The sequence below is a fragment of the Rosa chinensis genome, chromosome 1, assembly GCF_002994745.2.
Source record: "Rosa chinensis cultivar Old Blush chromosome 1, RchiOBHm-V2, whole genome shotgun sequence".
Lineage (NCBI taxonomy): Eukaryota > Viridiplantae > Streptophyta > Magnoliopsida > Rosales > Rosaceae > Rosa > Rosa chinensis.
In genome coordinates, this window is record NC_037088.1 from 55,104,686 (window position 1) to 55,129,642 (window position 24,957).

General features: G+C 39.2%; 2 protein-coding genes across 3 annotated transcripts; one reads left to right on the forward strand and one right to left on the reverse strand.

The window, feature by feature from the left end:
• Window positions 1–17,598: 17,598 nt before the first annotated feature.
• Window positions 17,599–21,584, reverse strand: LOC112182436 (serine carboxypeptidase-like 27). Of its 2 annotated transcripts, XM_024320930.2 has the most exons (9): window positions 20,494–21,579; window positions 20,306–20,401; window positions 20,040–20,132; window positions 19,846–19,931; window positions 19,457–19,717; window positions 18,608–18,735; window positions 18,430–18,525; window positions 18,165–18,270; window positions 17,599–18,038 (listed from the first exon to the last, which is right to left on the reverse strand). In XM_024320930.2, the coding sequence occupies exons 1-9, from the start codon at window positions 20,861–20,863 to the stop codon at window positions 17,895–17,897; spliced, it is 1,380 nt and encodes a 459-aa protein (XP_024176698.1). In that variant the 5' UTR covers window positions 20,864–21,579; the 3' UTR covers window positions 17,599–17,894. The 2 variants fall into 2 exon arrangements, with proteins under 2 accessions (XP_024176698.1, XP_024176699.1); XM_024320931.2 differs by lacking the exon at window positions 18,430–18,525 and having other exon boundaries at window positions 20,494–21,584.
• Window positions 21,585–23,871: 2,287 nt separating this feature from the next.
• Window positions 23,872–24,480, forward strand: LOC112169995 (ribosomal protein S2, mitochondrial). The gene is made up of 2 exons (XM_024307135.1): window positions 23,872–24,323; window positions 24,402–24,480. Exons 1-2 carry the CDS (start codon window positions 23,872–23,874, stop codon window positions 24,478–24,480), a joined length of 531 nt encoding a protein of 176 aa, XP_024162903.1.
• Window positions 24,481–24,957: the final 477 nt, after the last annotated feature.

Below are 24,957 nucleotides of genomic sequence, written 5' to 3' on the forward strand. Positions count from 1 at the left end.
TGCTGGAAATTGATTGCTCATTTGTAGGAAACACTTGCCACAAATTTAGATTCCCAGACCCAAAAAAGGGTTGGAGTTCGTCTTTCTAGTTTCAACATCTAGATCTACATCCATAAGGGAGTCTCTCCGTTGATGTAGATATTGTCTATGGACATATTATAAATTTCAATCACATTTTATAGGTAGGTTAATGACCACAACAGATATCTATGTATTAAAAGAAAAAAAAATAGTCATATTTTCCTTGCAGTATTCTATAATTATGTATAAATAGTTAGATATATTTCTAGAGTTTTTCTATTGGAACCTCCAAATTTACTCACTTGACCTTCTTGCTTTTTACACCTCCTATCAAATTTTCCAATACTAAATTTACTCACTAAACCTCACTTAAGTTCCTGAAATAACCTCGCTCATATAATTTGCAAACAAACTATTAATTACATATTCATTCCTTAATCAGATTACATAAATCTTTTATCCAATAAAAAAGAAACTCAAACACAAGGTATTGGGCTTTAAAAATTAAATTTTTTTTTTTTATTGGGGGAGGTCAGCGTTAATAAGTTAGCGACGCACGCACCCATGCAGAGTATCCTAGCAGAGCCAGACTAATCCACTGCACCGTCTATGGGGACAAATCCACCACAAACTGGCCACTAGGTGTTAAAAAATTAATTTCTAATAAAAAAGAATTGTTTTTTTTTAACTTTTTTTTCTCTTGTAGATGTGCAAAAAAAAATGAAGAGTAGTTTTTCTTAATGTTTAATTATTTTCTCTATTTTCTGTACGTCATGATTAATTATTTAATAGTTTTTAGGTTTTTTTTTTTTTTTTTTTTTTTGCAAATATAATGGATAGACTGGGATTTAGGTCATAATATGATTTCTTTTGTTATCCCGAACCAATATGCGTTCAACATATATGATGATAAAAAAATTTATGTCACATGATCTTGATTATAGTTTTAATTCTTATTAAATATATATAAAAGCTTTAATGAGTATGTAGTGAAATTGGAAAATGAAAATAGATAAGGAAAATAATAAGAATACGATATAATATTATTGAATTGGAAAGTCTATAGAAATTAAATATAATTTTTTTGGTATAATTATTGTCCTTAATAGTCATTTTATAAGAGGTTATATATGTCATTTAATAATTCATAATAGAGTGAGGTCAATTGAGCAGATTTGGAGGTCTCAATAGAAACACTCATATTTCTATACCTCCCTACTTAATAAAAGAATAAAGCCAGAAACCATCTAATATAAATTTTTCTTAGATAAATTGTAATTAAATGGGGTGAGAAACCATATAATTTAGAAGGGTGCGGCTATTGCCACCCTACTAACTACTTTGTTCACCCTACATTCTCTTCTCATCCTATATATATTTTTTGTAATTTCAAGTTTACTTAGTTCACCCATTCACAATATCCAAAATAACCTTTTTCCAATATAGGGTTTCACTCGAATTCTTTTTCTATTTGACCTCCTCTGCGTTCGAATTCTTTTTTTGTTAGCATAACATGAGAACGATTGAAGATAATGAATGCCAAGAAAACATTAAGATTTAATGATAAATTAAGAGATTAAGATTGAAGGGTTTAAACACGTGTTCTGTAAAGTGTAAATAAGAGACACAAATTAATTTTATATTAGGATATTTTAGTCTTCCAATAAATTAACAACGTGTAGGGTGAAAAAAATAGTTAATAAGGTGCCAATAACCGCACCCAATTTAGAATTTTGGAATCAATAGCATTAAATGTTTTCAAAACAGATCGTTTTACTCCCACTTTTTAGTTTTTGTTTTTTGTTTTTTTTGTTCTAAAAGTTATGATTAGTTCATTTATGTCACGCACTAAGAGAAAATATTTAGTTGCAAGTTTTGTGATCCGTAATTATTTACTTAAGCTAAAGTTTTTGTTTGGGAATCCAATTTAGTCTCTCGTTAACTTTGCCATGGCATCTTCTCTGACTCTCTCGCGAGAGGCGTCTCAATTGCGGCCAACACAAGCGGGCAACAATTTTGCATATGTGACTGGGAAGGGTGGTCTTCCATTCTTTTCTCGTCTATGTCTTGGGGGCGCTGGCGGGCTTGCTCGACGGGGACTCTATGCTGGTAGTAATATTGACGCCTAGGATGGCAGTGCTAGAGATCGGTTTGCCAATCCAAGATTTTGGGGTGATGGTTCTCAGGTTCTGAGAACTAGAGGGACTCAGGCTTTTATGACGGGGAGGTTGTCAGCGCAAGGCTTTGCGGCAGGGCTCTCTTTCTCTTCCTCATTGGCTTCCGGCGGAGGCAGATATGCAGATGAGTTGCAGGCCTGATTTTCGGGTTGACGGCAGCATAGGTTAGCACCCGAACTGGTGGTGGTGGCCACTACTGCTGTGAGAAAATTGTCAGGATGGCGGACGGTGATAGCGATGGAAACTATTCAGTGGCGGCGACGGACATGTGGAAGATTGGCACTATGCTTCTAGGGTTCACTCTAGAGGCTCTTGTGGATTATGGGCTATTTTGGACTTGGGCAGGTTTGATAGGGTTTCACTGGATTGGACTTTTGCTTACATTTGCGGCTTTTGGGCTCGACTTTAGACTAAAGATGATTGGAGCTTCTCAATTTGGGCGGTTCTGATGAATGAAGATGGAGGGGATGGTGACACATCATCCTATACTCCAATTGTTGCTTGATTTTTTATCTTGGTCACAAAGACCAGTAACTCTAAGGGTCTTTTTACTTTCTGCTTCTGAGTTACGAGGTTTTTGTTAGGAATAATGGTGCGTGGGAGTGACCGTGGGTCTTATTCTTATTGTTAGGATAGGTTTTAGGGTTTTCTAAGAAACGATTCTTTAAGTCGACCCCTCAAGGATGTTTCGTTTTTGTACTGCTTGCTGAATATTATTAATGGGATGACCTCTTTCGCTAAAAAATGATTAGTTAATTTATTATAAAACATTAAAACATGACAGGTAGAAAACTTTGTAATTGTTAATTTGTTTGGTCTCTCCAATGACAACTTCGTAGTTCCGCAATTTTGGAGTAACTATTGATATAGTTTTGGTTAAATATGCTCCTATTTGTCAGATAATTGAGATTTTGTATCAGACTGCTTGAGCCATATTTCAACAAATTGGCAGGTAATCCAAGGGTGCTTGGATTGCCTTTCAAGAAGCTGGGTATTTGTTCAACAAACGAGAGAATACTTTTCTACTTCTGTGAATGAAGATTTCAAGAAGCTGGGTATTTGTTCAACAAACGAGAGAATACTTTTCTACATCTGTTAATGAAGATACTTCCGCAGGTGGGGGTTTGGTTATTAACTTGTGGAGAATCATGTAAAGCACTCAGATTCTTCTTCAAGTGCAGTTTTCTAGCCAGCATAGGCGTATACTAAATATGATTCATCCCAGGAGTGTCGGCTTGCTAGTTGCTTTCTATCCACGTTATGATGGGCTGCGTACTGTGCACGGGATCCGTGTTCTGCACAGGTCTCCTCACCACTACTCATATGGAAATGCAAATGGGTTAGCTGGAATACTTGTAACAGTTCCTCCCAACAGTCTCTTTCCGGATGTAGTGCTCGCAATTGTGATGCAATTTCTATTGTTATAGTTCTAGCCTCAACTGGTTATATGGTTTAGATTGTTGGGAGTGCAGTATCTAAAAAGTCCTGATGTTCTTTTTCACAATGTGCAGATTGTGACTTCAAGCAAATGCAATTCGATACTTGTCCATTGTTGACTGATAGTTTTGAGAGTCGGAGGAGTTCAGAGCTTCTAGACATCTTTCATTTTGGTTTGTGTATACTCGCGTGCATATTGAGCCTAGTTTCTGGTATATTACTAAAACAGCTTTGTGCAGACAAAATGCTACTTTTGTGTAGTTACTATTAAACACAGTTTGAGGTTTACCTCTGAAAGTTTGATTTGTGAACCCTTAAGCAATTGATAGTATATAAATTAGTTGAGTTGCTAATTTTGAAATGTAATCAAACTTCACTCTCTGTTGGTCTATTCTTCCTAAATATATTAAGTGTTGCAGGCGTAGCACATCAACTACTAAAAAAAAAAAGAAGTATAGTTTTGGTTAAATATGCAACTCAAAATTTTATACTTGATCAACAAATTAAAGTGTAAGGTGGATGAGAACTCAAATAATACAAAACCTATTTATAGACATCTATTTGAAGGGAACGATTATAAATCTTCATGGATTTCCCAATAACTAACACAAGTAATTATCAATACGGTCATTTATAAAACGCCTATATACTAATCACATAAAATAGTAGCATTAATATACTCAAATAATATGATATTTCATGGTTTCTGAGATTAAGAATATGTTAGGTACTTTAATTGTGTATTTGGTAAAATATTATAATGAGAAATTAAATTAATGGTGTATTGAGTAGGGAGTGTGTATTAAGTAGTTAGGAATGTGTATTTAAAAAATTTCATGATAAAATAGAATAAAATTGAAACCATATTAGCCACAGACAGATCAACAGTAAATGTTAGGGCAGTTCTTCGCGAAATGAACATAAACACCACACGATTTACAGTAAAAGTTACCACCGCCGCCTCTACCATAAAGTACCTCCCACCGCCATTGTTATAATCACTTCCAGAGTTCTACTCACCACCGCTCCGATAACCACCTCCAGATTACTATCCACCGCCTCTACTATAACCACCTCCACCTCGGCTGGGGCAGTCCTTTACCATCTGTCCAACTTGATTGCAATTGTAGCGGCCTCTCTTGTTAGGGCAATCCCTAGGATAGTGTCCATCCAAACCGCAACTATAGCAGCCTCTCTTGTAAGGGCAGTCCCTAGCATAGTGTCTAGCCTCACAGCAATTGTAGCATATAACTAGAGCCTAGAGGAGACTCAACTGGGGCCTCTTTCGGGCCTGTCACATCAACGGCTTGTTTGCTATCCTCATCAAAGTTCTTGATCACGTACTCAACAGACTCGCCTTCGAAGAGCTTGAGGACGCCTCCGGTTCAGATCAAGGAACAATGGACGTAAATATCTTCCTCACTGTCATCGGGGCTGATACATAATATGTGAGGTGATATTCACTTTCTCGAGCATTGCAGTCTCTCCATTGATATATATGTTGTCTATGGACACCTTTTCATGTCTTCCACCACCTTGCTTAAATTTTACACAAACAATCCCCGAAATAATGCCCACAACATTGAATCACATTCATAATGAGGAATATCATACAACCTTAGTGCAGATTCAAAGGATTTGGTGTAGTCTCTATGGCGATACTTTGTTTCTCAAATTTCTCCCCCAACTTAAAATATTGCAGAACAATTTTTGTTTATGGTCTGATATGGACAGAGAGACAAAATCTCTATTAGATCTTAATTCCCAAGTCACCATATCGACCTTGTTATAATTTGAAATCATTGCTCACTTTTTCAATGACTTCGGCTGTAAATATGTGTAATCCAAACTTCTCGTTCTCTTGAAGAACCCCACCTTTTAGAATATCTAACGCAGCCCCCTTAACATCAATATTAGGAAGTTCAATTGCCCCTTGGCATCAATATTATGGTGTTAAGAGCTGCATTTAGCTCCTAGCACACAAAATGTAACAAGTTTGCCCACTTGCCTTTCAATCTATTGCTCTAAATCTCTCTCATACTGGGAGAATATTTGATACATTTATATACACATAACAAGTAATTCAGCCAATAGTTTTCAAGATCACCATGAAATATCGAGAGAGCTACTAATGCATCTGCAAACTAATAATACCTTACTTTGCCTCCCCTATGAATTGAAGCGTCTTGATAATGCCTCTAGGCCTCGTTTGGTTCGCGGAAAGTAAGCACCAGGAAAGGAAAGTTTTGTTCCTTTCTTGTGTTTGGGATGCAAAAGGAAAGGAAATACTTTCCTGAAGCAAAGGAAATACTTTCCTGAAGCAAAGGAAAATAGGGGGGGAATGGTTCCTTCCATACTCCAAAGGAATCACTTTCCCGAGAGAAACTCTTTCTTCTCTCTAGCAAACCCAGCTTTCCAGCTTTCCCCTCCTCCCCCCCTTTCTTGCCAGATCTAGATCACTCCGATCTGGATCTTTGGCTTGAAAGTCAGGGGAGATAATTTCCCTCTTCGAAAGGCTTTCCCCAACTCTTCTAGTGGTAGCTCTCCCCTGCCTCAGTGGTGGCAAGTATGATTTCCCTTTTACCTTTGCTTTCCTTTCCTTCCCAGCTCCCCTCTTCCAACCCTTCCTAATCTTTCATTTTCAGCATACCCACCCTCTATTCTTCTATTTTCTTCACCCTCCCCACCATCCCTCTTCTTTCTCATGTCCTTCCCATCATCTCTATCTTTACTTCTTCTTTCCTACTCTTTGCCTCAAATCTCTGCTTCTTCAAGGCTAAGATGCACATCCTCCTCACCCATCGAACTCCACTTCACCGATCGCTCCTTGGTCCATCAGAGCTCCGTCGTCGGCGTCCATTGGATTGTCTGTTTAAACGGGGTTTTCCCGTTACCGCGCATAAACACGTTGAATACGGTAGTGCAACAAGGGTCTGCACGGTCTTCGGCTGTCTGTCCCTTTGATCCCTCTGCGGATCGCTCTCCTTCTCCTCTTCTCTTCTTCTGTTTTGGTTTTTGTGTTTGTTTCTGAGGATGTTTTGTATGGTTTAGAGATTTGGGTAATGGAGATCTTTCGATGGGTTCTATTCTGCTGTGCTTGCAAGAGATTGTTTTGGTTGGACTCAAAGTTTTCGCCGGCAGATCTGGTGACGTTTCTGTGTCACCTTTGGGGTTGGCTAGTGGCGGCGTCGTCACTACGTCATCTCTCTCCTGGTGGATCTGCACTGTGGCTGAAGCTTGAAAGGCTGTTTGGGCTATTTTGTTTTTGTCTGTTGGTTTTTTTCTTTGGGGCCTTTTTGGGTCTTTTCCTTGGAATGTAGTTTTTGTTTGAATAAAAATATTTCCATCACCAAAGAAAAAAAAAAGAATCACTTTCCCCCCTTCTTTCCTTGCATTTATTACTCACAACACATTATTTTATTATATTAATTACATACTTTTTAACAACTTTCCAGATAATTTTTCTTACATTACCAAATATCGGAATGGAAAATTCTTCGGAAATTTCATTTCTCTTCCCATGGGAAAGACAAATGAACTATTTTCCTTTCTGCGAACCAAACGAGGCCCTAGTGTAGTGGGTGCGAAAACATGAGTATGTAACCCCTTAAGATAAGTCAAAAGTTATACTAGACAAAAGTTCCCTATATTTGTTCAAAATGAAGCAAAAATTCGACTCATGAATTAGTTGTTGTACATTGTTAGTAGTAATATTATCAATTTTTGTTAACGTTCTACTAAAAAAGTCATTATAGACTTTGGAATACACACACACACACACACACATATATATATGGGTAAAGGTATGGTATTATAACATTTCTCATACATCAACTATTTTTACCCCTCTAAGGACTCATGTTATCACTTTGAGGACTAATATTACTATTTTCAGGACTCATATGGTAAACTAAGAAAATTTACCATTTTAAGGACTTATGTTACTACTTTGAGGACTAATATTACTATTTTGAGGACTCATGTGATAACTAAGAAAATTTACTACTTTAAAGACTCATGTTACTACTTTGAGGACTAATATTACTATTTAGATGACTCATTTTACCACTTTTAAGGCAATTGTATGCATATCATACGTTAACACATTGTAGAATTTTCCTATATATATACATATATATATATATTGATGAGTTTACTAGTTATCATGTTCACTAAAAATATATGTATATTGAAAATGTAACAAAGATCATAAAAAAAAAGGGGTCATCAACCCGTTTATCAACAAATTGTTTTTTATGATTTTTTTTTTTTTTTTTTGAATAAAGGGTTAATGCGGCTACCCTCAAACCTTAATTAATGAAACTGTCGGATATAAGAGGGGGACATTGAGCCTAAACCCCTGATTACAATAAGCATCTAGAGTATTTTCTGAAATAATATCAGAAGTCTCTACAGGAGACCTGTATTCTAACAAGCACCAACTAGCAAAGAGTGCATAATTAGCTACTCCATTTGCTTTAACATAACAGTAACATAGCGGAATGATAACTCGATATGTAACCCGATTATAACATAGCATAATTACCAGCTTTAGCACAGCCTTCCTCCTATGTTGCCGCCGAAAAATAAATCCGACGACACTTAGTCTCACCCTGCCACTAGGAGGTAGTGACCATTTGACGAAACAAAGAATTCGCCACCTACCCAGAGCAGACAAGGCACATTGAGTGCATACACAGGCTAAAAGCCCGACTTGCCTTAATCACTGACGTAAGAATTTATTGCTCGCATAAAGCGAAACATAACTAACCAACAAGAAAAAATAAAAACATGAACTAAAAACTCAACTTGGGTAGGGCCTAAAAAGCTCAAGCCCAAGCCCAAATAGCAATGAGACCACAGCCATCTAGTCAAGCCCAGCCCAAATTTGCCATCACCTGCCTCAGGTCACCACCACCTGCAGACACCACCGCTTGCATCGGAGTCTCGCCAGCATCGAACCGCCGTCTGCCACAGACCCACGTCTGCAATAGATCGTCGCCCGCATCGAAACTCCACAATCTGCCTCAGATCACCCCAGCCTGCATCGAACTCCCACCTGCTGATGGTCACCACTGCCGCCGCTCCTCCCACATGATTGTCCCAAAGACAAGATTTTCCTGCTACTCTATCTAGACCGGATCCGGGAATAAAATCCGAGGCACCAATCAAGGATAGCCTAATCCGCAAAAACTAGCCCCGTCCAAGCAGGTGTCGAACGACCACCTCGAATCTCATCGCCCTCTCCCCTCCCAAACCACCAAAGACAACCGGGTTCACCGACGCCCCTCCAACCCACGACTGAATCCTGTAAAAAACAAGCCACAACCTCCCAGCAACTCCGATCTTCAATACTCATAGAACATGTGGCCATTTTTTTATCCAGAAATGTGTAATCACTCATCCAACTGCTTTGATGACCACAATTACTTCACAGCAGTCGAAGAACATAGAGATTTGAGGCAAAAGCACCAGATTAATCACCGCTATAAAAAAAAATTAAAAAAAAAATTGCTTCATAACCACCAAGTCCCTTATCATGTTTCCATGCTACATCTAAATTTATCTTACCCCAAGTCCCCAACCAATAAATGGTTAACACCTTAACTTTAACCACTTTAGAAGTACAAGGAGGCATACATATGGCTCCAAAACACTTTAAGATGCAAAGACTAAACATATAAATGTACCGAATTTGGATTGGATCGACTTAAATCTAAATTCATTTAGAAAAAAAAAAAATTCAACCCGACCCAATTCAATAACCCAGTGGATCGTTGATAACTCAAACTAAATCCGAATCTGGTGGATTAACGGATATCCGATCTGCTAATCCAATCTGTTTATAATAACGAATTTTTTTTAAAAATTTGAATAATAATGTTAATTTTTTAAAAAATTCAAAAAACAATTGGCACATGTTGCATTGTACAGATTGATAAACACATGCAGTGAGGAAACACATGCCCAATTATTGTTTTGAATACTCTCATTGGCCAATTAGCTTCCTGTGCAGAGTATTTTGGTAGCCTCTAATGCACCAAAGCTGGTGAAGCTTAGGGGGGAATGCCTCGCAGATGCCACACCAATAATTCTTAACATTTCTGACCTTCGTCTTTTTGGACACTTGACCTTGTCTTGTGTCGAATTGGCCCGGATTGACGTCGAGTGATGTGTACCAGTTATGTGAAAACCAAAGTCCTTCATGCATATGGGCAATATATGTGGGCATCGGAAGCACTGAATGAATAGCTCTGAGGGCTTGGGCCAATTAGGTTGTTGTTTCTTACTCTTCTTTGCCAAATCTGAAACAAAAAGGAACATCTAGATCACTGCTTTCTCTGAGACTCTGTTTTTTCTTTTTTCTTTTTCTGGGTCTCAGACTTCTATAATGTTAATTTTTTATCATGGTACTTCACAAAACATTAATAAAATATTTTTAAAAAATGAAAAGTATCACCAAAAGTTGAATTATATAACCAAAGTATTCCTTAGAACGATAAACTAAGATAACTAAGATATTAAATTTCCAAAGCAATACTTCATTGATGCTTTTGGATAAGAGAACGAAAAGAACATAGGCATCCAATGGCAGAGCTAGAATTTGATCTTGAGTGGGGCACTTGGATGTTTTAGGAAAAACATTTAGAACTTAAACTATATACCAAAATTTTAATTAGAATAAGATTCCAATAAGATCTTCTTCTTTTTTAAATTATATATTTTATTAATTAAATATTTTTAGATTTTCAAAAACTTTTTCATGATGGAGTGCAAATTATCTTTGACTTTTAAAATTACAGGGAAGTATAGTGTTAAAAACAAATAAAAAGTATATTAGTTTTGTTCCAAACCAAAAAAGATAAAAAAAATATATACATGAAATCAGCCAATGTTGCCAACAGAAGTTGTTAAGGTGACCTGCAGTATGAAAAACAGAAGACTGACCACTACACCAAATTGACAACTAGTAAGATAAACAAACTCTTAGCTATTTATATGTGTTTTAAAAAAAAATCTCAGTAGGCATCAATAAGCTTCAACTTCATATGAATTCCCAATACTTAGAGCATCTTTAGCAATGCTAGCCATTTTTGAGTTAAATTTTAGCCAAAATAGCTAAAAAGTCATTTTAGCTAGCCACTTTAGAAATATGTCTGCATCAATGCTCTCTATTTAAGCTAGTTTTGAATTTATTTTATTTTTTAAATAAAGATTAAATAGTTTAAATGCATTTATAAACTATATAAAATAACTTGAAAGGAATGTTTTAAATTATAGAGAGTCTCATCTCGCTCTCTATATTTAGGAGCGAGATAGCTAAAAGTTATAATAGAGAGCCACTTAGGAGTCTGGTGCAGCTACTAAAATAGATAAAAAGCTAAATATGCTCTCCAAAATAGCTAAGGAGCCATAATAGAGAGTCTGCTAAAGATGCTCTTAGTACCCTTAATTATCCCATATTCCCAATAGTGAAAGCTTAATTAAGAAGACTGCTATAAGGCCAGCACAAAGCTTCACCTTTTCCCGCTCTTGATACTTGGGTAAATTGATCCAGCACAAGTATTAAGAAGCTTAATTAAATGGATCCTGCACAAATCTTTACCTCCTAGAAGAAGCCTATTTGCTTGGCATGTGCTTTATGGAAGATCAAAGATGATGTTTATCTCCAAAACATTGGGGTCCAATTGTGCTCACAATAGTCCTTCTGCAAGGTTAGTATATTATCAATATCACACTTATTTATAGACTGCAATGTTATACATGCAGTTTGGAGTTGGGTTTGCTCTTTGTTTTGAATTCAGGTCTCTCAAGCTGCAGGCTTGTATTTCTTGTTCTCACCACAAATTATGAATCAATTAACACCAGCCTCAAAGCAACTCTGGCGCCTGCCGTTAAGCGCACAGCTTTTGGTACACATGGAGGGAGCGAAATAAGATCAGAAATGATGGTGATAATTTCAATATTGATCGTTTTAACCAGGGCTTTGTCCTTTTCCTCACCTAGTCAGCACAGTTAATTTTCCACAAGTACTCTTCTTCGGTAAATACGCTCCCAATCTTTAATTTACTGGGGTTGTCACCATTGCAGAGCACAGCACCTAGCTTCACACCTATCACCTGGTAGCTGCCTATTATGCATTGGCTAAAGGTCAACACGGATGGTTCCTTTGTGAACCCGAGTGATGCTGGTTGTGGAGGTGTTTTTAGAGATGAAGCCAAAGTGCAAGGGGAAACTACTTTTCTAAACTCCAAGTAGTTTCTGTCTATAATTATACTTTGTTTCTTTTCCATCTGTTCTTTACATCCGCCAAAAACTATGGACATTTCTTGGAACCTATAGAGGGAACTCTTCTTTTATGACCTTTTCTTATAGTTATTGCATAATCATGGTGATCACCATGTAATCAGAAATTGGAATTTAAACAAACAAATATTAGCTAGTGATGTAGAACAGATAGCGGTCCAATTTCAAGAACAATTGGATCGTGCTAAGGGTGGAAACCGAAAAGGGACTAGTAGACGTGAAATGGGCCTCCGGAGTCCGATCGGGACGCACTTTAGCTTTCCGGAAAGGGAATCGCGCCAGAAAGCAAACTCTACGTCACGACGTGTGACCTTTTTCGGGCTTTCGGGATCGTTTAGGGCCTCAAAACGGCATTTTTCTATTTTACCCGTTTTTGGTTTTCTTAGTTATTTTTGGATTGTTTTCGTTTTTATCCATGGGCCTTAGGGTTTCGTTGTTAGTCGCCCTAGGGTACTTTTCTCTTATTTATGCAGCCGCAAGCGGCTGCAGAAGGCATCTTATCATCTTTTATCAATATATTGAGATTATTCTCTTTTATCTCTGGTGGACTCCAGAATCGTTTGCTTAGGTTTATTGCTGGTAAACCTAGTTTATCATTCCGACTGCGTCAGGTGGTATCAGAGCAGGTCTTTCCTGTCTCTCCTATTTACCTTGGTAGCAATGGGTGAAGTTACAAAATCGGATATCGAAGCTCTCACGGCAGCGTTTACCGCTGCCATCAACACCATGAACAATCGGATGGATCAGCAGATTGGAGAAATTCGTGGGTTGTTAGGAGAGAGAAACAACAACAACAACAACAACAACAATGATCGGAATATAGGCAGGGAGGGAGGCCAGCGAATTAGGGCTCCACGTAGAGAGGTTGTTGTTCATACTTCAGAATCTGAGTCTGAAGAAGAGATGGTGCAATATGAACCACAAGGACAAGCTGACCAAGATTACAAAGTCAAGGCCGAAATTCCTTTCTTTTCAGGCAACTTGGGTGTAGAAGATTATCTAGATTGGCAGCTTCAAGTGGATAGGTTCTTTGAGATCATGGAAGTTCCTGAACACAAGCAGGTTAAGCATGTTGCATGGAGATTGAAGAGTACTGCTGCAGTTTGGTGGGATAAATTGCAAAACACCCGCAAGAAACAAAGGAAGCAGGGTGTTAAAACATGGCGAAGAATGAAGCAGCTGATGATGGAGAGGTTCTTACCGGACGATTATGAACAGATTTTGTACAGATTGTATATCGAATGTGTCCAGGGAACTAGGACAGTGGCTGAATACACCGCTGAGTTCTTGCGTTACTCGGAGCGTAATGAATTAGGAGAAACTGAAGGTCAGAAGGTGGCTCGCTTTGTCAGTGGGCTGAAGCCTTCCATTCAAGAGAAAATCGGGTTGCAAACTGTTCATACTATGGCAGAAGCTTCAAACCTAGCATTGAAGGCAGAGTTGTTAGAGAAGCCTTCACGAGCTTCTTCTTTCCAAAGATATAACTACCAAAGGAGCACAGATCTAGTAAATTCTTCAACTGACAGGGGTAAAACCACACTGCAGAAAACAGAAGGTGCTTTTAGGGCTTCCAATCCTCCTTTTAAAGGTGTTGGTAGTTCTAGTGGTGCTCAAAATAGAGCCCCGAATCAGAGATTTAATAACCCTTATGCTAGACCTACGGGAGATGTCTGTTATCGATGCAACAAGCCTGGACATAGGTCTAATGTGTGTCCAGAGAGGAGACAAACTGCTCTTATAGGTGAATATGATGAAGATGAAGAAGAAGGAGGAAGAGGTGACGATTATGATGGGGCTGAGTTCGCGGAGGAGGAGTCTCCTGAAAAGGTTAATATTGTGTTGCAGCGGGTCTTATTATGTCCCAAAGAAGATGGACAACGGCGCAATATTTTTAGATCATTTTGTTCCGTCAATAACAAGGTGTGCAATTTGATTGTGGATAATGGGAGCTGCGAAAACTTTGTAGCCAAGAAACTGGTGGAATACTTGCAGTTACCTACGCAGCCTCATGAAGCACCTTATTCCCTTGGTTGGGTCAAGAAAGGTCCACAAGTTCGAGTTATTGATTCTTGCAAAGTACCGGTCTCCATTGGTAAGCATTATAAAGATGAAGTTATGTGTGATATTATTGATATGGATGCTTGTCATATTTTATTTGGACGACCTTGGCAATATGATGTGGATGTGATTTACAAAGGCAGAGATAACGTGATGATGTTTATGTGGGATAGTCATAAAATTGCTATGGCTCCCGTGAGTCAATTTGAAAAATCTGGTGGGAAGAAAGGGGAGAGTTTCCTGACCTTATCTAGTAGTGAGTTTGAGATGGAGGAGGCTTTTAGAGAAACTGAAGTTTTCTGCCCAGTAGTGATAAAGGGATTGTTGGCTACAGAAAAGGAAGATGTGTTGATCCCTAAAGAAGTGCAGAAGTTGTTGGGAGATTTTGAAGAGTTGATTTCAGATGAGTTGCCCAACGAACTACCACCTATGAGAGACATCCAACATCAGATCGATTTGGTTCCTGGAGCTAGCCTGCCAAATCTGCCACATTACCGAATGAGTCCCAAGGAGAATGAGATTTTGAGGGAGCAGATCGAAGACTTGTTGAAAAAGGGGTTCATCCGAGAGAGTATGAGTCCTTGTGCAGTTCCCGTCCTCCTTATTCCTAAGAAGGGCAATCAATGGCGGATGTGTGTTGATAGCAGGGCCATTAATAAGATAACTGTGAAGTACAGGTTTCCTATTCCTCGTTTGGAAGACATGCTTGACGAGCTAGAAGGTTCCAAAGTGTTTACCAAGATAGACCTTCGAAGTGGATATCACCAAATTCGAATCAAGCCAGGAGATGAATGGAAGACAGCTTTTAAGAGCAAGGATGGCTTGTACGAGTGGATGGTCATGCCATTCGGGTTGTCTAATGCACCCAGCACTTTTATGAGGCTTATGAACCAGGTTCTTCGCCCCTTTATGGGTTCCTTTGTAGTAGTGTATTTTGATGATATACTGATATATAGCAGGACCAAAGAAGAACATCTGGTGCATTTGAAGCAGGTTTTGGAAGCTTTACAGGAGAATAAACTGTACATCAACTTAAAAAAATGTACATTCTGCACCAACAAGTTATTATTTCTGGGATTTGTGGTTGGAGAAGAAGGCATTCAGGTTGATGAAGAGAAGGTACGAGCAATAAGAGAATGGCCAGCTCCGAAAACAGTTTCTGAAGTGCGGAGCTTTCATGGTTTAGCTACTTTCTACAGGAGATTTGTGAAGAATTTCAGTACCATTACTGCCCCTATTACTGAATGTTTGAAGAAAGGCAAATTCCAATGGGGAGAGGAACAAGAGAAGAGCTTTGCCTTAATCAAGGAGAAGCTTTGTACTGCACCAGTTCTTGCTCTTCCTAATTTTGACAAGGTATTCGAGGTAGAATGTGATGCTAGTGGCGTGGGAGTGGGTGCTGTATTGTCACAAGAGAAGAAACCCGTAGCATTCTTTAGTGAAAAGTTGAGTGAAGCTCGTCAGAAGTGGAGTACTTATGACCAAGAATTTTATGCAGTGTTCCGGGCATTGAGGCAATGGGAGCACTACTTGATTCAGAGGGAGTTCGTACTGTTCACCGATCACCAAGCCTTGAAGTACCTCAATAGCCAGAAAACTGTGAATAAAATGCATGCAAGGTGGGTGAGTTTTCTGCAGAAGTTTCCTTTTGTGATTCAACATAAATCTGGTACTCTTAACCGGGTCGCAGATGCTTTGAGTAGGAGGGCGTCCTTACTGGTCACTTTAGCTCAGGAGATTGTGGGGTTTGACCTCTTGAAGGAGTTGTATGAAGAAGATGTTGATTTCAAGGAGATTTGGGCCAAGTGCAGCAATAACAATGCAGTCGCAGATTTTTATGAGAATGAAGGATATTTATTCAAGGGCAACAGACTTTGTATCCCTAGTTCTTCATTGAGGGAAAAACTGATCCGAGATCTGCATGGAGGAGGATTGAGCGGGCACTTGGGCAGAGACAAGACTATTGCTAGTCTTGAGGAGCGGTATTTCTGGCCACAGTTGAAGAAGGATGCAGGAACTATTATGAGAAAGTGCTACACCTGCCAAGTATCTAAGGGTCAGTCCCAAAATACAGGTCTTTATCTACCTTTACCTGTTCCTGATGACATTTGGCAGGACCTTGCTATGGATTTTGTGTTGGGCTTACCCCGTACCCAAAGGGGAGTGGATTCAGTGTTTGTGGTAGTTGACAGGTTCTCTAAGATGGTGCATTTCATCGCATGTAAAAAGACTGCTGATGCTTCTAATATAGCTAAATTGTTCTTCAGGGAAGTGGTTCGTTTGCATGGAGTACCCAAGTCCATTACATCTGACAGAGACACCAAGTTCCTTAGCCATTTCTGGATTACTTTGTGGAGGATGTTTGGAACATCTTTGAACCGTAGTAGCACAGCCCATCCTCAAACGGATGGCCAGACAGAGGTTACTAACAGAACTTTGGGTAACATGGTCCGGAGCGTTTGTGGAGATCGACCCAAACAGTGGGATTATGCTTTGCCCCAGGTGGAGTTTGCTTATAACAGTGCTGTGCATAGCGCCACAGGGAAGTCACCATTCTCCTTAGTTTATACTACTGTTCCTCAACATGTGGTTGATCTGGTGAAGCTTCCTAAGGTTCCTGGAGTTAGTGTTGCTGCTGATAGTATGGCTAGAGATGTACAAGCTGTTCGAGATGAAGTTAAGGCTAAGCTGGAAGCAACTAATGCTAAGAATAAAACTGCAGCTGATAAACATCGGCGAGTTAAAGTATTCCAGGAAGGTGATGACGTGATGGTGTTCCTGAGGAAGGAGAGATTCCCTGTTGGTACCTATAACAAGTTGAAGCCCAGAAAATATGGTCCTTTTAAGGTGGTGAAGAAGATCAATGATAATGCTTATGTTGTTGCACTTCCAGATTCAATGGGCATTTCTAACACTTTCAATGTTGCTGATCTGCATGAGTTTCATGAAGATGAGGTTCTTTATCCTGAAGAGAACTCGGGGTCGAGTTCTTCGGAGGTGGAGGAGACTGATGTAGAACAGATAGCGGTCCAATTTCAAGAACAATTGGATCGTGCTAAGGGTGGAAACCGAAAAGGGACTAGTAGACGTGAAATGGGCCTCCGGAGTCCGATCGGGACGCACTTTAGCTTTCCGGAAAGGGAATCGCGCCAGAAAGCAAACTCGTTGCTTTGCCACGACGTGTGACCTTTTTCGGGCTTTCGGGATCGTTTAGGGCCTCAAAACGGCATTTTTCTATTTTACCCGTTTTTGGTTTTCTTAGTTATTTTTGGATTGTTTTCGTTTTTATCCATGGGCCTTAGGGTTTCGTTGTTAGTCGCCCTAGGGTACTTTTCTCTTATTTATGCAGCCGCAAGCGGCTGCAGAAGGCATCTTATCATCTTTTATCAATATATTGAGATTATTCTCTTTTATCTCTGGTGGACTCCAGAATCGTTTGCTTAGGTTTATTGCTGGTAAACCTAGTTTATCATTCCGACTGCGTCAGCTAAATGCCTAGATTTAAATATAGGAAGGCTGCAAGATGCTTAACTTGGAAATGGGAGCAAAAAAGTATAAGAACTTGTGAAGAAAACTATATATATGTCACACATACCAGTACAATATAACTGATGAGAACACTTCTACTAAACTGAAACCCAAAGAATATTTCTTTAATATGAGGAATCCATCTATATATATGTATAGTATACAATTGCTCTTACTTATCAGTAGCTTTGCTTCTCATGAATGCTATCCATTACCCAATATGAAAATGGAGAGGAATTCGAGATGAATACTTCTCTTATTTTATCATTTCCATCTTCACGAAAAATGGTTGCAAGTTCCACGTGTTTGTGTTTGTGCTGCTTATTCATCAAGAATATGTTTGAATAAGATTGGAATGAAAATTAACTAGGCGTGCCGCATGGGCTTGTTCTCCAAAAATGATCTGAAAACAATGAAAGCTTCTCGAGGTCGATGGAGTGGGACCTCATGTCCAGCTCCGGTAATGGTGACTAATGTCAGCCCCCTGTATATTTGGCTCCAGCCACCAACCTATATATCAGAATGAAAGATTATTGGAGTCCTTTACAAAAGGATTTGGTGACTGAAGTTATGATCGAAAACACAATGCCATTCAAGTTTCTTATTGTAAAGAGCATGCTCATATACAGCACTCACCTTGCCAGTATCATACCATGGGGACCAATTGGTGATGGTCGGTAACTTAAGGGCGTCTATGGAGTAACGTGTGGCAGTCACAGGAACCACTGCATCAGTATCTCCACTGGACAGAGTTCATCAACAACCACGTCACATACAGGATGCACAGTAAAAAACTAAAACTAAGAGGTGTTGAGCTACGATTTGTGAAAACTGAAAGGTTTTGAGAGTACAGATCAAGAGCTCATATTTATCAAAAGCTACAGATGCACCCATAAGCTACCTGTATACCCATATCTTGAGACCCGCAGCAATGAGCTCTTGATAAATTGGAAGCATAGACCGTGGAGAATCCGACCAGTAGTTTCCAACAATATCACTGCAGAATATACACTTCATCTAAAGAATGCTATACAAATACATGCAAAAGAATCTATTAAAATCAAGAACAAATAGACTACCTGCATGTTTTCCACGGGTACAAAACCCCAGTTACATTTGCATGGAGTGCCTTTTGAACTTCTGGATGGTTAAAATACTTTTCAGAATACCTCTCAGTGCAAGGATCATATGCTCTGGACATCCATGGCTGGAGTTAAAAAGATTAAAATTAACTTGCACAATCCTCTGAATGATTTTAAAGAAATAAGGTGCAATTCAGAGAATTCCAAGTATACTGATGCTAGCTAAGGTAGAAATAAACTCTAAGCAAGCAAATTTCACCTATGTGTAATACCAGTGACAAAGTTCCGAATCAGAAGTTTCATCTTCAATGAATCTTAGCAGCATTCAAAATGACAGCTTAAAAGGGCAGGGGACTTATAAAACCAAGATAACATAAAACTTTGGGTCTGAAGAAAAGCAATGTAATGAGATGCATATCTTCTCAGTAGGACACCTCAGAAAATTTCCATATGACAAACAAATATATAAATTATCATATCTAAAAAAATTTGAACAAAATTCTAACTTACTAGGTTATTACAAAGCAGAGTATTCTCCAGCACACCCAGATAGTGACAACAAACTAAAGTCCCAAGAAATTAAAACTGCTTATTACTTTGTTATCATTTCTCCATCTCCTATAAGGTTGGTTAGACTTTACATGTAGTGTCCTAGCAAATAGGTTGATAATACATGCTAAGGTAACACAGTTCTTCAAGTGCAAGCCTATCATACATGTGGAAAGGCACACAAAGAGATGCATGTAAGTGCAGCACCACCCAACTTACAAATTTACAATTAGAGAATGGTAACTGCTCTGATAGATCTGACACCAAGTAAGGAAATTACGGGTTATAAGAACTTACATAATGACCCCTCAAGTTGCGCTTTAGTGCTGCAGTACTACTACAAGGACGGGTGTAAATGCTGTATGGGTCAATGTTTCCCTGCTCTGAATCTGCTACTTTGAGGGCCTCCATGCAAGCCAGTGATGGATGCTGAGAGACATCCAAGTCACACTTGACTCGCAGCTCACGATAGGTGGAATCAGAAATTAAACCATGTGTCCACCAGTATTCGAATGTACCAACAAAATCATGGTAATCATCAGTTACAGCATTTCCTACCTGGCAGAGAAAAATAATCAACAAGATCACACTGAGGTCCATGGCATTGTTATAAATTCTACCGGGCATGCGTTAAAAGTATAACTTTACATTTGCACATGACTGCAATTCAAGAGACTCATTCTTACCATAAACCCTTTAAAATTGATATCTGGATTCTGAATTCCCTTATTTCTCTCATAAACCAATTGAGACAGCTGAGGAACATAATGACCTGAAAGTGATATCAAAGAAAGGGAAAATGGAAAACTGAGCATAAATGAAATTAGAAAAGGGAAGGGGGTAAAGTGGTAAACTAGGTAGAGGTAGAGTAATTCAGCACCTGCATAACTTTCTCCAGCAATGTAGAAATCTCTGTGCTTGTACTGAGGAAACCTTTCAAACCAATTGACCAGAAATGTATACGCATCTTCAGCTACAAATGTAAGACACGCAGAAACACAAAAAAAGGAAATCAGGAATGCCATAAACTAAGTTGTAAACAAAGAAACTATGTTCAGACAACCCATGAATATTCCAAAAGCAAGTCCCTCACACATTGAGGAAAACTATAACTTAATTGAAAAACACTAAAAAGTGAATAACAACCTGTTCTCTGGTCTCCAGCTGTATACAAATCTGAAGACATATTCGTGTATGAAAAACCAACACCAGCTGGAGATTCAAGGAAAAGCAAATTTGCCACTGCAAAAATTTGGAAATCAATTAGAACAATTCAAAAGTATCGGCACATTAGGAGCAAATGAAGAGAAAATGCATCATTAGTTTACACATACATTTGTTCCAAGCATATGGATTCATGTAAAGGGTCTCTCCATCAGGTCTAATATGAAAAGGTCCAATCTCTTCAGCTGCTCCATAAGCAACAGAAGAACAACCCGGACCACCATTGAGCCACAACACTAGCGGTCTGGACTCTGGTTCACGATGCGCTGGGGACTCAACCAACCAGTAAAACAATGCTCTCCCAGCTTGCTCATTGGCAGTGACATAACCAGAATACTGACGAAACCCCACATTGGCTGGCTGCCCTGGCAACTGTGTTATTCTATCCCTCACTTGATCTTGAATAGAAGAAGCAAAACAAGCTCCAAATGAAAGTAGCAAAATGCAAAGAGATGCAAATAGTGGGTTTTGGTAACCCATTAAAACTCAGAAGACTAACAATTCAAATAAAGAATGTCCTCCACCAATAGATCAACTACAAGAACTTCAAAAGAAACCCAGAAGCACAAATCCCAAAACAATTCTGGATTTCCAATACATTTATCTACAGGGCACTTATACCTATAAAACCCAGATCCCAATATATATCTGAGTCTGCAAAGAATCACCTACAGAGACATAAAAAAAAACACCTATAAGAGAAAACTGAGACCTTCCTGTGCTTCACATTTATGAAGACTCGACCTTTCTCTTATAGAATGCCAATGATTGTGATGCGTTGTTTTCTGTGGTTTAAAATTCAAAAAACTTGGAATTCCTTTTCTCTTTCTTACGTTTGCCTCCCTCAGTAAATTGACCAAATAGGCAGGGTGTTGCACATGGGGCTATGAATTTTCCAGCTTTGTCTGCAAGTCTGCAAATCACATTTTAAAACAATGGAATCTAGCACCCAAAAAGCATAAGACCCTTTTTCCATGTATCTTCTTAACTAAAAACCAATGAGGAAAGCGCTGGCGGGTTTTGGGTTATGATTTGTTTACATAATTGGTGCAAACAATGATGAAGAAAATTAATTTACAGAGAAATAAAGTAATGAAGCGCAGTACAGGCTAAGTGTTGAAGATTTGGGTGGCAGTGGCTTGTTATCTGAACGTGCCTTGTACTGTAGTGGTGACCCAATACACATGTGAAGTTGAGTCCAGGGATGAAGGCATGAATGGGTGAGCTTGGCTTTGACTATCTCTGAGTCTCAGTTGGGCACTGAGAAAGTTTTCATTTTTCTTTTCACCTTTTGTTTTTCACTTTTGACAAATATGAGATATCATCGTAGGATATCATACCCTCTGGATTCTGGAACTTGGGACCAATGGGTTGTCAGTTATAATTCTGTACTATATTAAACTATTTGAGCTTTTCAAAATATCTACAAGGAAATTTCCACAAATTCGATATGGTAGATTCTATATTTGACTGGACAGAAACAATTGGGGAAAGATGGTATTGAAGCCCTGTGATTAATGGCACATAAATGTTGCATGTCAGCTGCACATGCCCATTGCCCAAATTGTGCTGAACAAGAAATAACTACACCCCAAAAGAACTGGAGTAATAATTTTTTCTTCCTACCAGAAACCCACAAAGTTCCAAGCTTCCAACTCTCTCAAACTCCATTACTCTGATTCACTTCAAGGCTTCAAGTACATCCCAAGCCACCTACACTAATGAAAACCCTGATTCTGATACACCAGTTCAAGATCATATTTTAAGAATAGTGCGTGACTGACTTGGGAATTTACATTAGAATTTGGCAGTGTTAATAATGGCAGTGAATTTCAACGTACAGTTGCGTCTTAGTGGATGAGTCAAGTGGCGGACTTGAGTTTGTACTTGGTAGAGTATAAGTGTTGAAAGGTGCTGGAAATTGGTAAGAGTGGCCTACCGAATATAGGAAAGTAGACCGTGAAAGTGATGGCATTTCAATTTAAATTGAATGGAGTAGGGACCAAACGTGATTTGGTTCCACGTCAAGCTCCACTCGTCTTCATGTCGGATTTTCTTTTTGTTTTTGAATGGCAAAGTAGGAAATAGGAAATTTAGTACTCTATTGAGTCATTCACACAACAAGAAATTATAATTACGATATGTTTTATATGCATTACTCGAAGTGTTCTCAACTCAAAATGCATGAAATATGCACTGTTCTTAAGTAACCTATAGATGACACTGTATTATTTCGTATATGGTTATTTAATATACGTTGCTAATTTATTTCTCAACTTGATTATTTGAAATTATATTAGATTTAATGTTTGGATATGTTGAAAACTGGAAACTTTCATTAGTTATTTTTCACCCTTTAGAGTTTAGGGTTTCATAAGTTTGAACCTCACATCTTCTTCTTTTTTTGGTCAAAGGTAGCATCAATTAACAAGGCCCAAGGCCGAACAACAGTACAAGAGACAAAACCCAATACAGACGAAGTGCAAAGCATGATTCACATAGTCAACACCCAGAACGGGCAAGACTAGAGAAATCAAAAGCCCAGAACCGGTAAACTTTGAGAACAGATCTAGGCAAATGAAGCCCATACCAGGAGGAGCCAAGAGACCCCAAAAATAGAACAAGGATACCGATTTGAAATGGAATAGAAGAAATCCATGCAACATGATCTGGAGAAAAGAGATGGTGGGTGGAAGAAAGTGATGGGTAGTGAGGAATGGGTTAGATCAAATTTGGGGATAAAGTTCAGAAGGAAAATTGGGGCAAGATGGAAGGAGAAGGGAGGAAGACCGAAGGAGACAAAAAAGAGAAGAAAAAAGAGGCATAAGCCCCAGATCTAAGACATAGCTCAGGGAAGCACCCATAGAGGGTGAGTAGTGCCACCAACTCTCTAAGGAGAGAGAGAGAGAGAGAGAGAGAGAGAGAGAGAGAGAGAGAGAGAGAGAGAGAGAGAGAGAGAGAGAGAGAGAGAGAGGAAAAAAAAAAACTACAGTACTCTCTATCCGAAAGCAAGATAATATTAAGGGTCCTTGACCAAAAGCCCCAAAATGAGCCAAAGTTATCCCACTTACCCCAGCAGGAGATTTTTATTCCCACTAACCAAATTTAAAATGAAATAACTATTCTGCCCTCAATCTAATTAATGAATTACATGCCATGCCACACTCTCTCATCTCTCTCATCCCGATCTCTTTCTCTTCTCTATTCTCTCCTCTTTCTCTCTCTCCAGACCAGTCTCTCTCTCCATATCGACGCCGGCGACCTGCTGTATCTCCTCCCTTCCCCTGAATCTACGTCACCACCTTCTCCGGCGAGCTGCTTCAGAGCTACAACAACAGAGATGGGCTCGGATTGCAGATCATTGTCGATGCAGTCTCTCTCGCAGGGCCGCCTTCTCCTCCGGCAAGGAGTACAGATCCAAGGTCGAGGCCGAGCTCTCTGAGGTATGCGCTAACATCCTGAGGATTCGTCTGATTTTCATCACCGCCATGGACGAGAACAAGGCCCGCTTCATGTTCGTCAACACCAACTCCCTCTGGGACGAAATCGTCGAACAAATGACCAAGAAGATCGGCTGCTACTCTCCCTCCATGAACACTCTCTGGCGCACCGGCGGCTTCCTCACCAATAGTCACAGCCCTAAGAAGTTCAGGTCTCGCCGGAAGAAGATCGTCTTCGGACAGACTCAGCCGCCGGACTGCCTCGTGGTTTTCGTCTCCGAGAGGAAGTCGTCGGTGATTCTCGAGGCGCATAGGTTGCAAATTTTGATTGTTTCGCTTGTGGACTCGGACATGCCTATCGAGTACTACAACAAGATCACGTATTCGATTCCGTGTAATTCCTCGGTGCAATTTGTGTACCTGTTCTGCAATTTGATCACCAAGACGTTCATGCTTCAGCAGAAGAAAAGCGGCGCCGATTCTGCCGAAATTGAGACTAGGTGTGTTGGTGTTTTTGGTGCGCACCAGGTGTTTGATGTTTTGATTGAGTGAGATTGATGTGTGTGTTTTTGTTGCAGTGAGCGAGTGGGGGTTATAGAGGAGGCTAAGAGCGCAAAGAAGGATGAGGTGCTTATGGTTCAATCAATTAAAGGATGAGATCCTTTAATTTAGTCATGTCTTAATTCAATCAATCTTGTGCTATAGGTCTATTGGGGGGCAATAGACGTCTATTGGGAGGCAATAGACGTTTTGAATTAATATAATCTCCTCTCTTTTTTCTTTAATCAAAGTTATATTTGTGTAATTTTAGAAAAATTAGTTTTCATTTCAGTAATCGAAACGTCTATTGGGGGGCAATAGATGTTTTGAATTGATATAATCTGCTCGTTTTTTCTTTAATCAAAGTTTTATTCGTGTAGTTTTAGGAAGATTAATTACCATTTCGGTAATCTAAACGTTTATTGGGGGGCAATACATGGCTGATAGTCGTCTATTGGGGGCCAATATATGTCTATGAGGGGGCAATAGACGTCTATTGGGGGGCAATAGACGTTTATTGCCCCTCTATTAGGGGGCAATAGATGTCTATTGGGGGCAAAAAAACTTTCCGGTGAGATTTTCAACAAGTTCCGG

Bases quoted from the DNA above. Each gene is read 5' to 3' on its own strand.
- LOC112182436 (XM_024320930.2), bottom strand. From the start codon at position 20,863: ATGGGTTACCAAAACCCACTATTTGCATCTCTTTGCATTTTGCTACTT. The intron at 20,133-20,305 runs GTTGTTATTCAC...TTACATTTGTAG, and splicing joins AGCTGGAGACCAGAGAACAG to CTGAAGATGCGTATACATTT. The intron at 18,039-18,164 runs GTGAGTGCTGTA...TCTGATATATAG, and splicing joins CATGGTATGATACTGGCAAG to GTTGGTGGCTGGAGCCAAAT.
- LOC112169995 (XM_024307135.1), top strand. From the start codon at position 23,872: ATGGACGAGAACAAGGCCCGCTTCATGTTCGTCAACACCAACTCCCTC. The intron at 24,324-24,401 runs GTGTGTTGGTGT...TTTTTGTTGCAG, and splicing joins TCTGCCGAAATTGAGACTAG to TGAGCGAGTGGGGGTTATAG.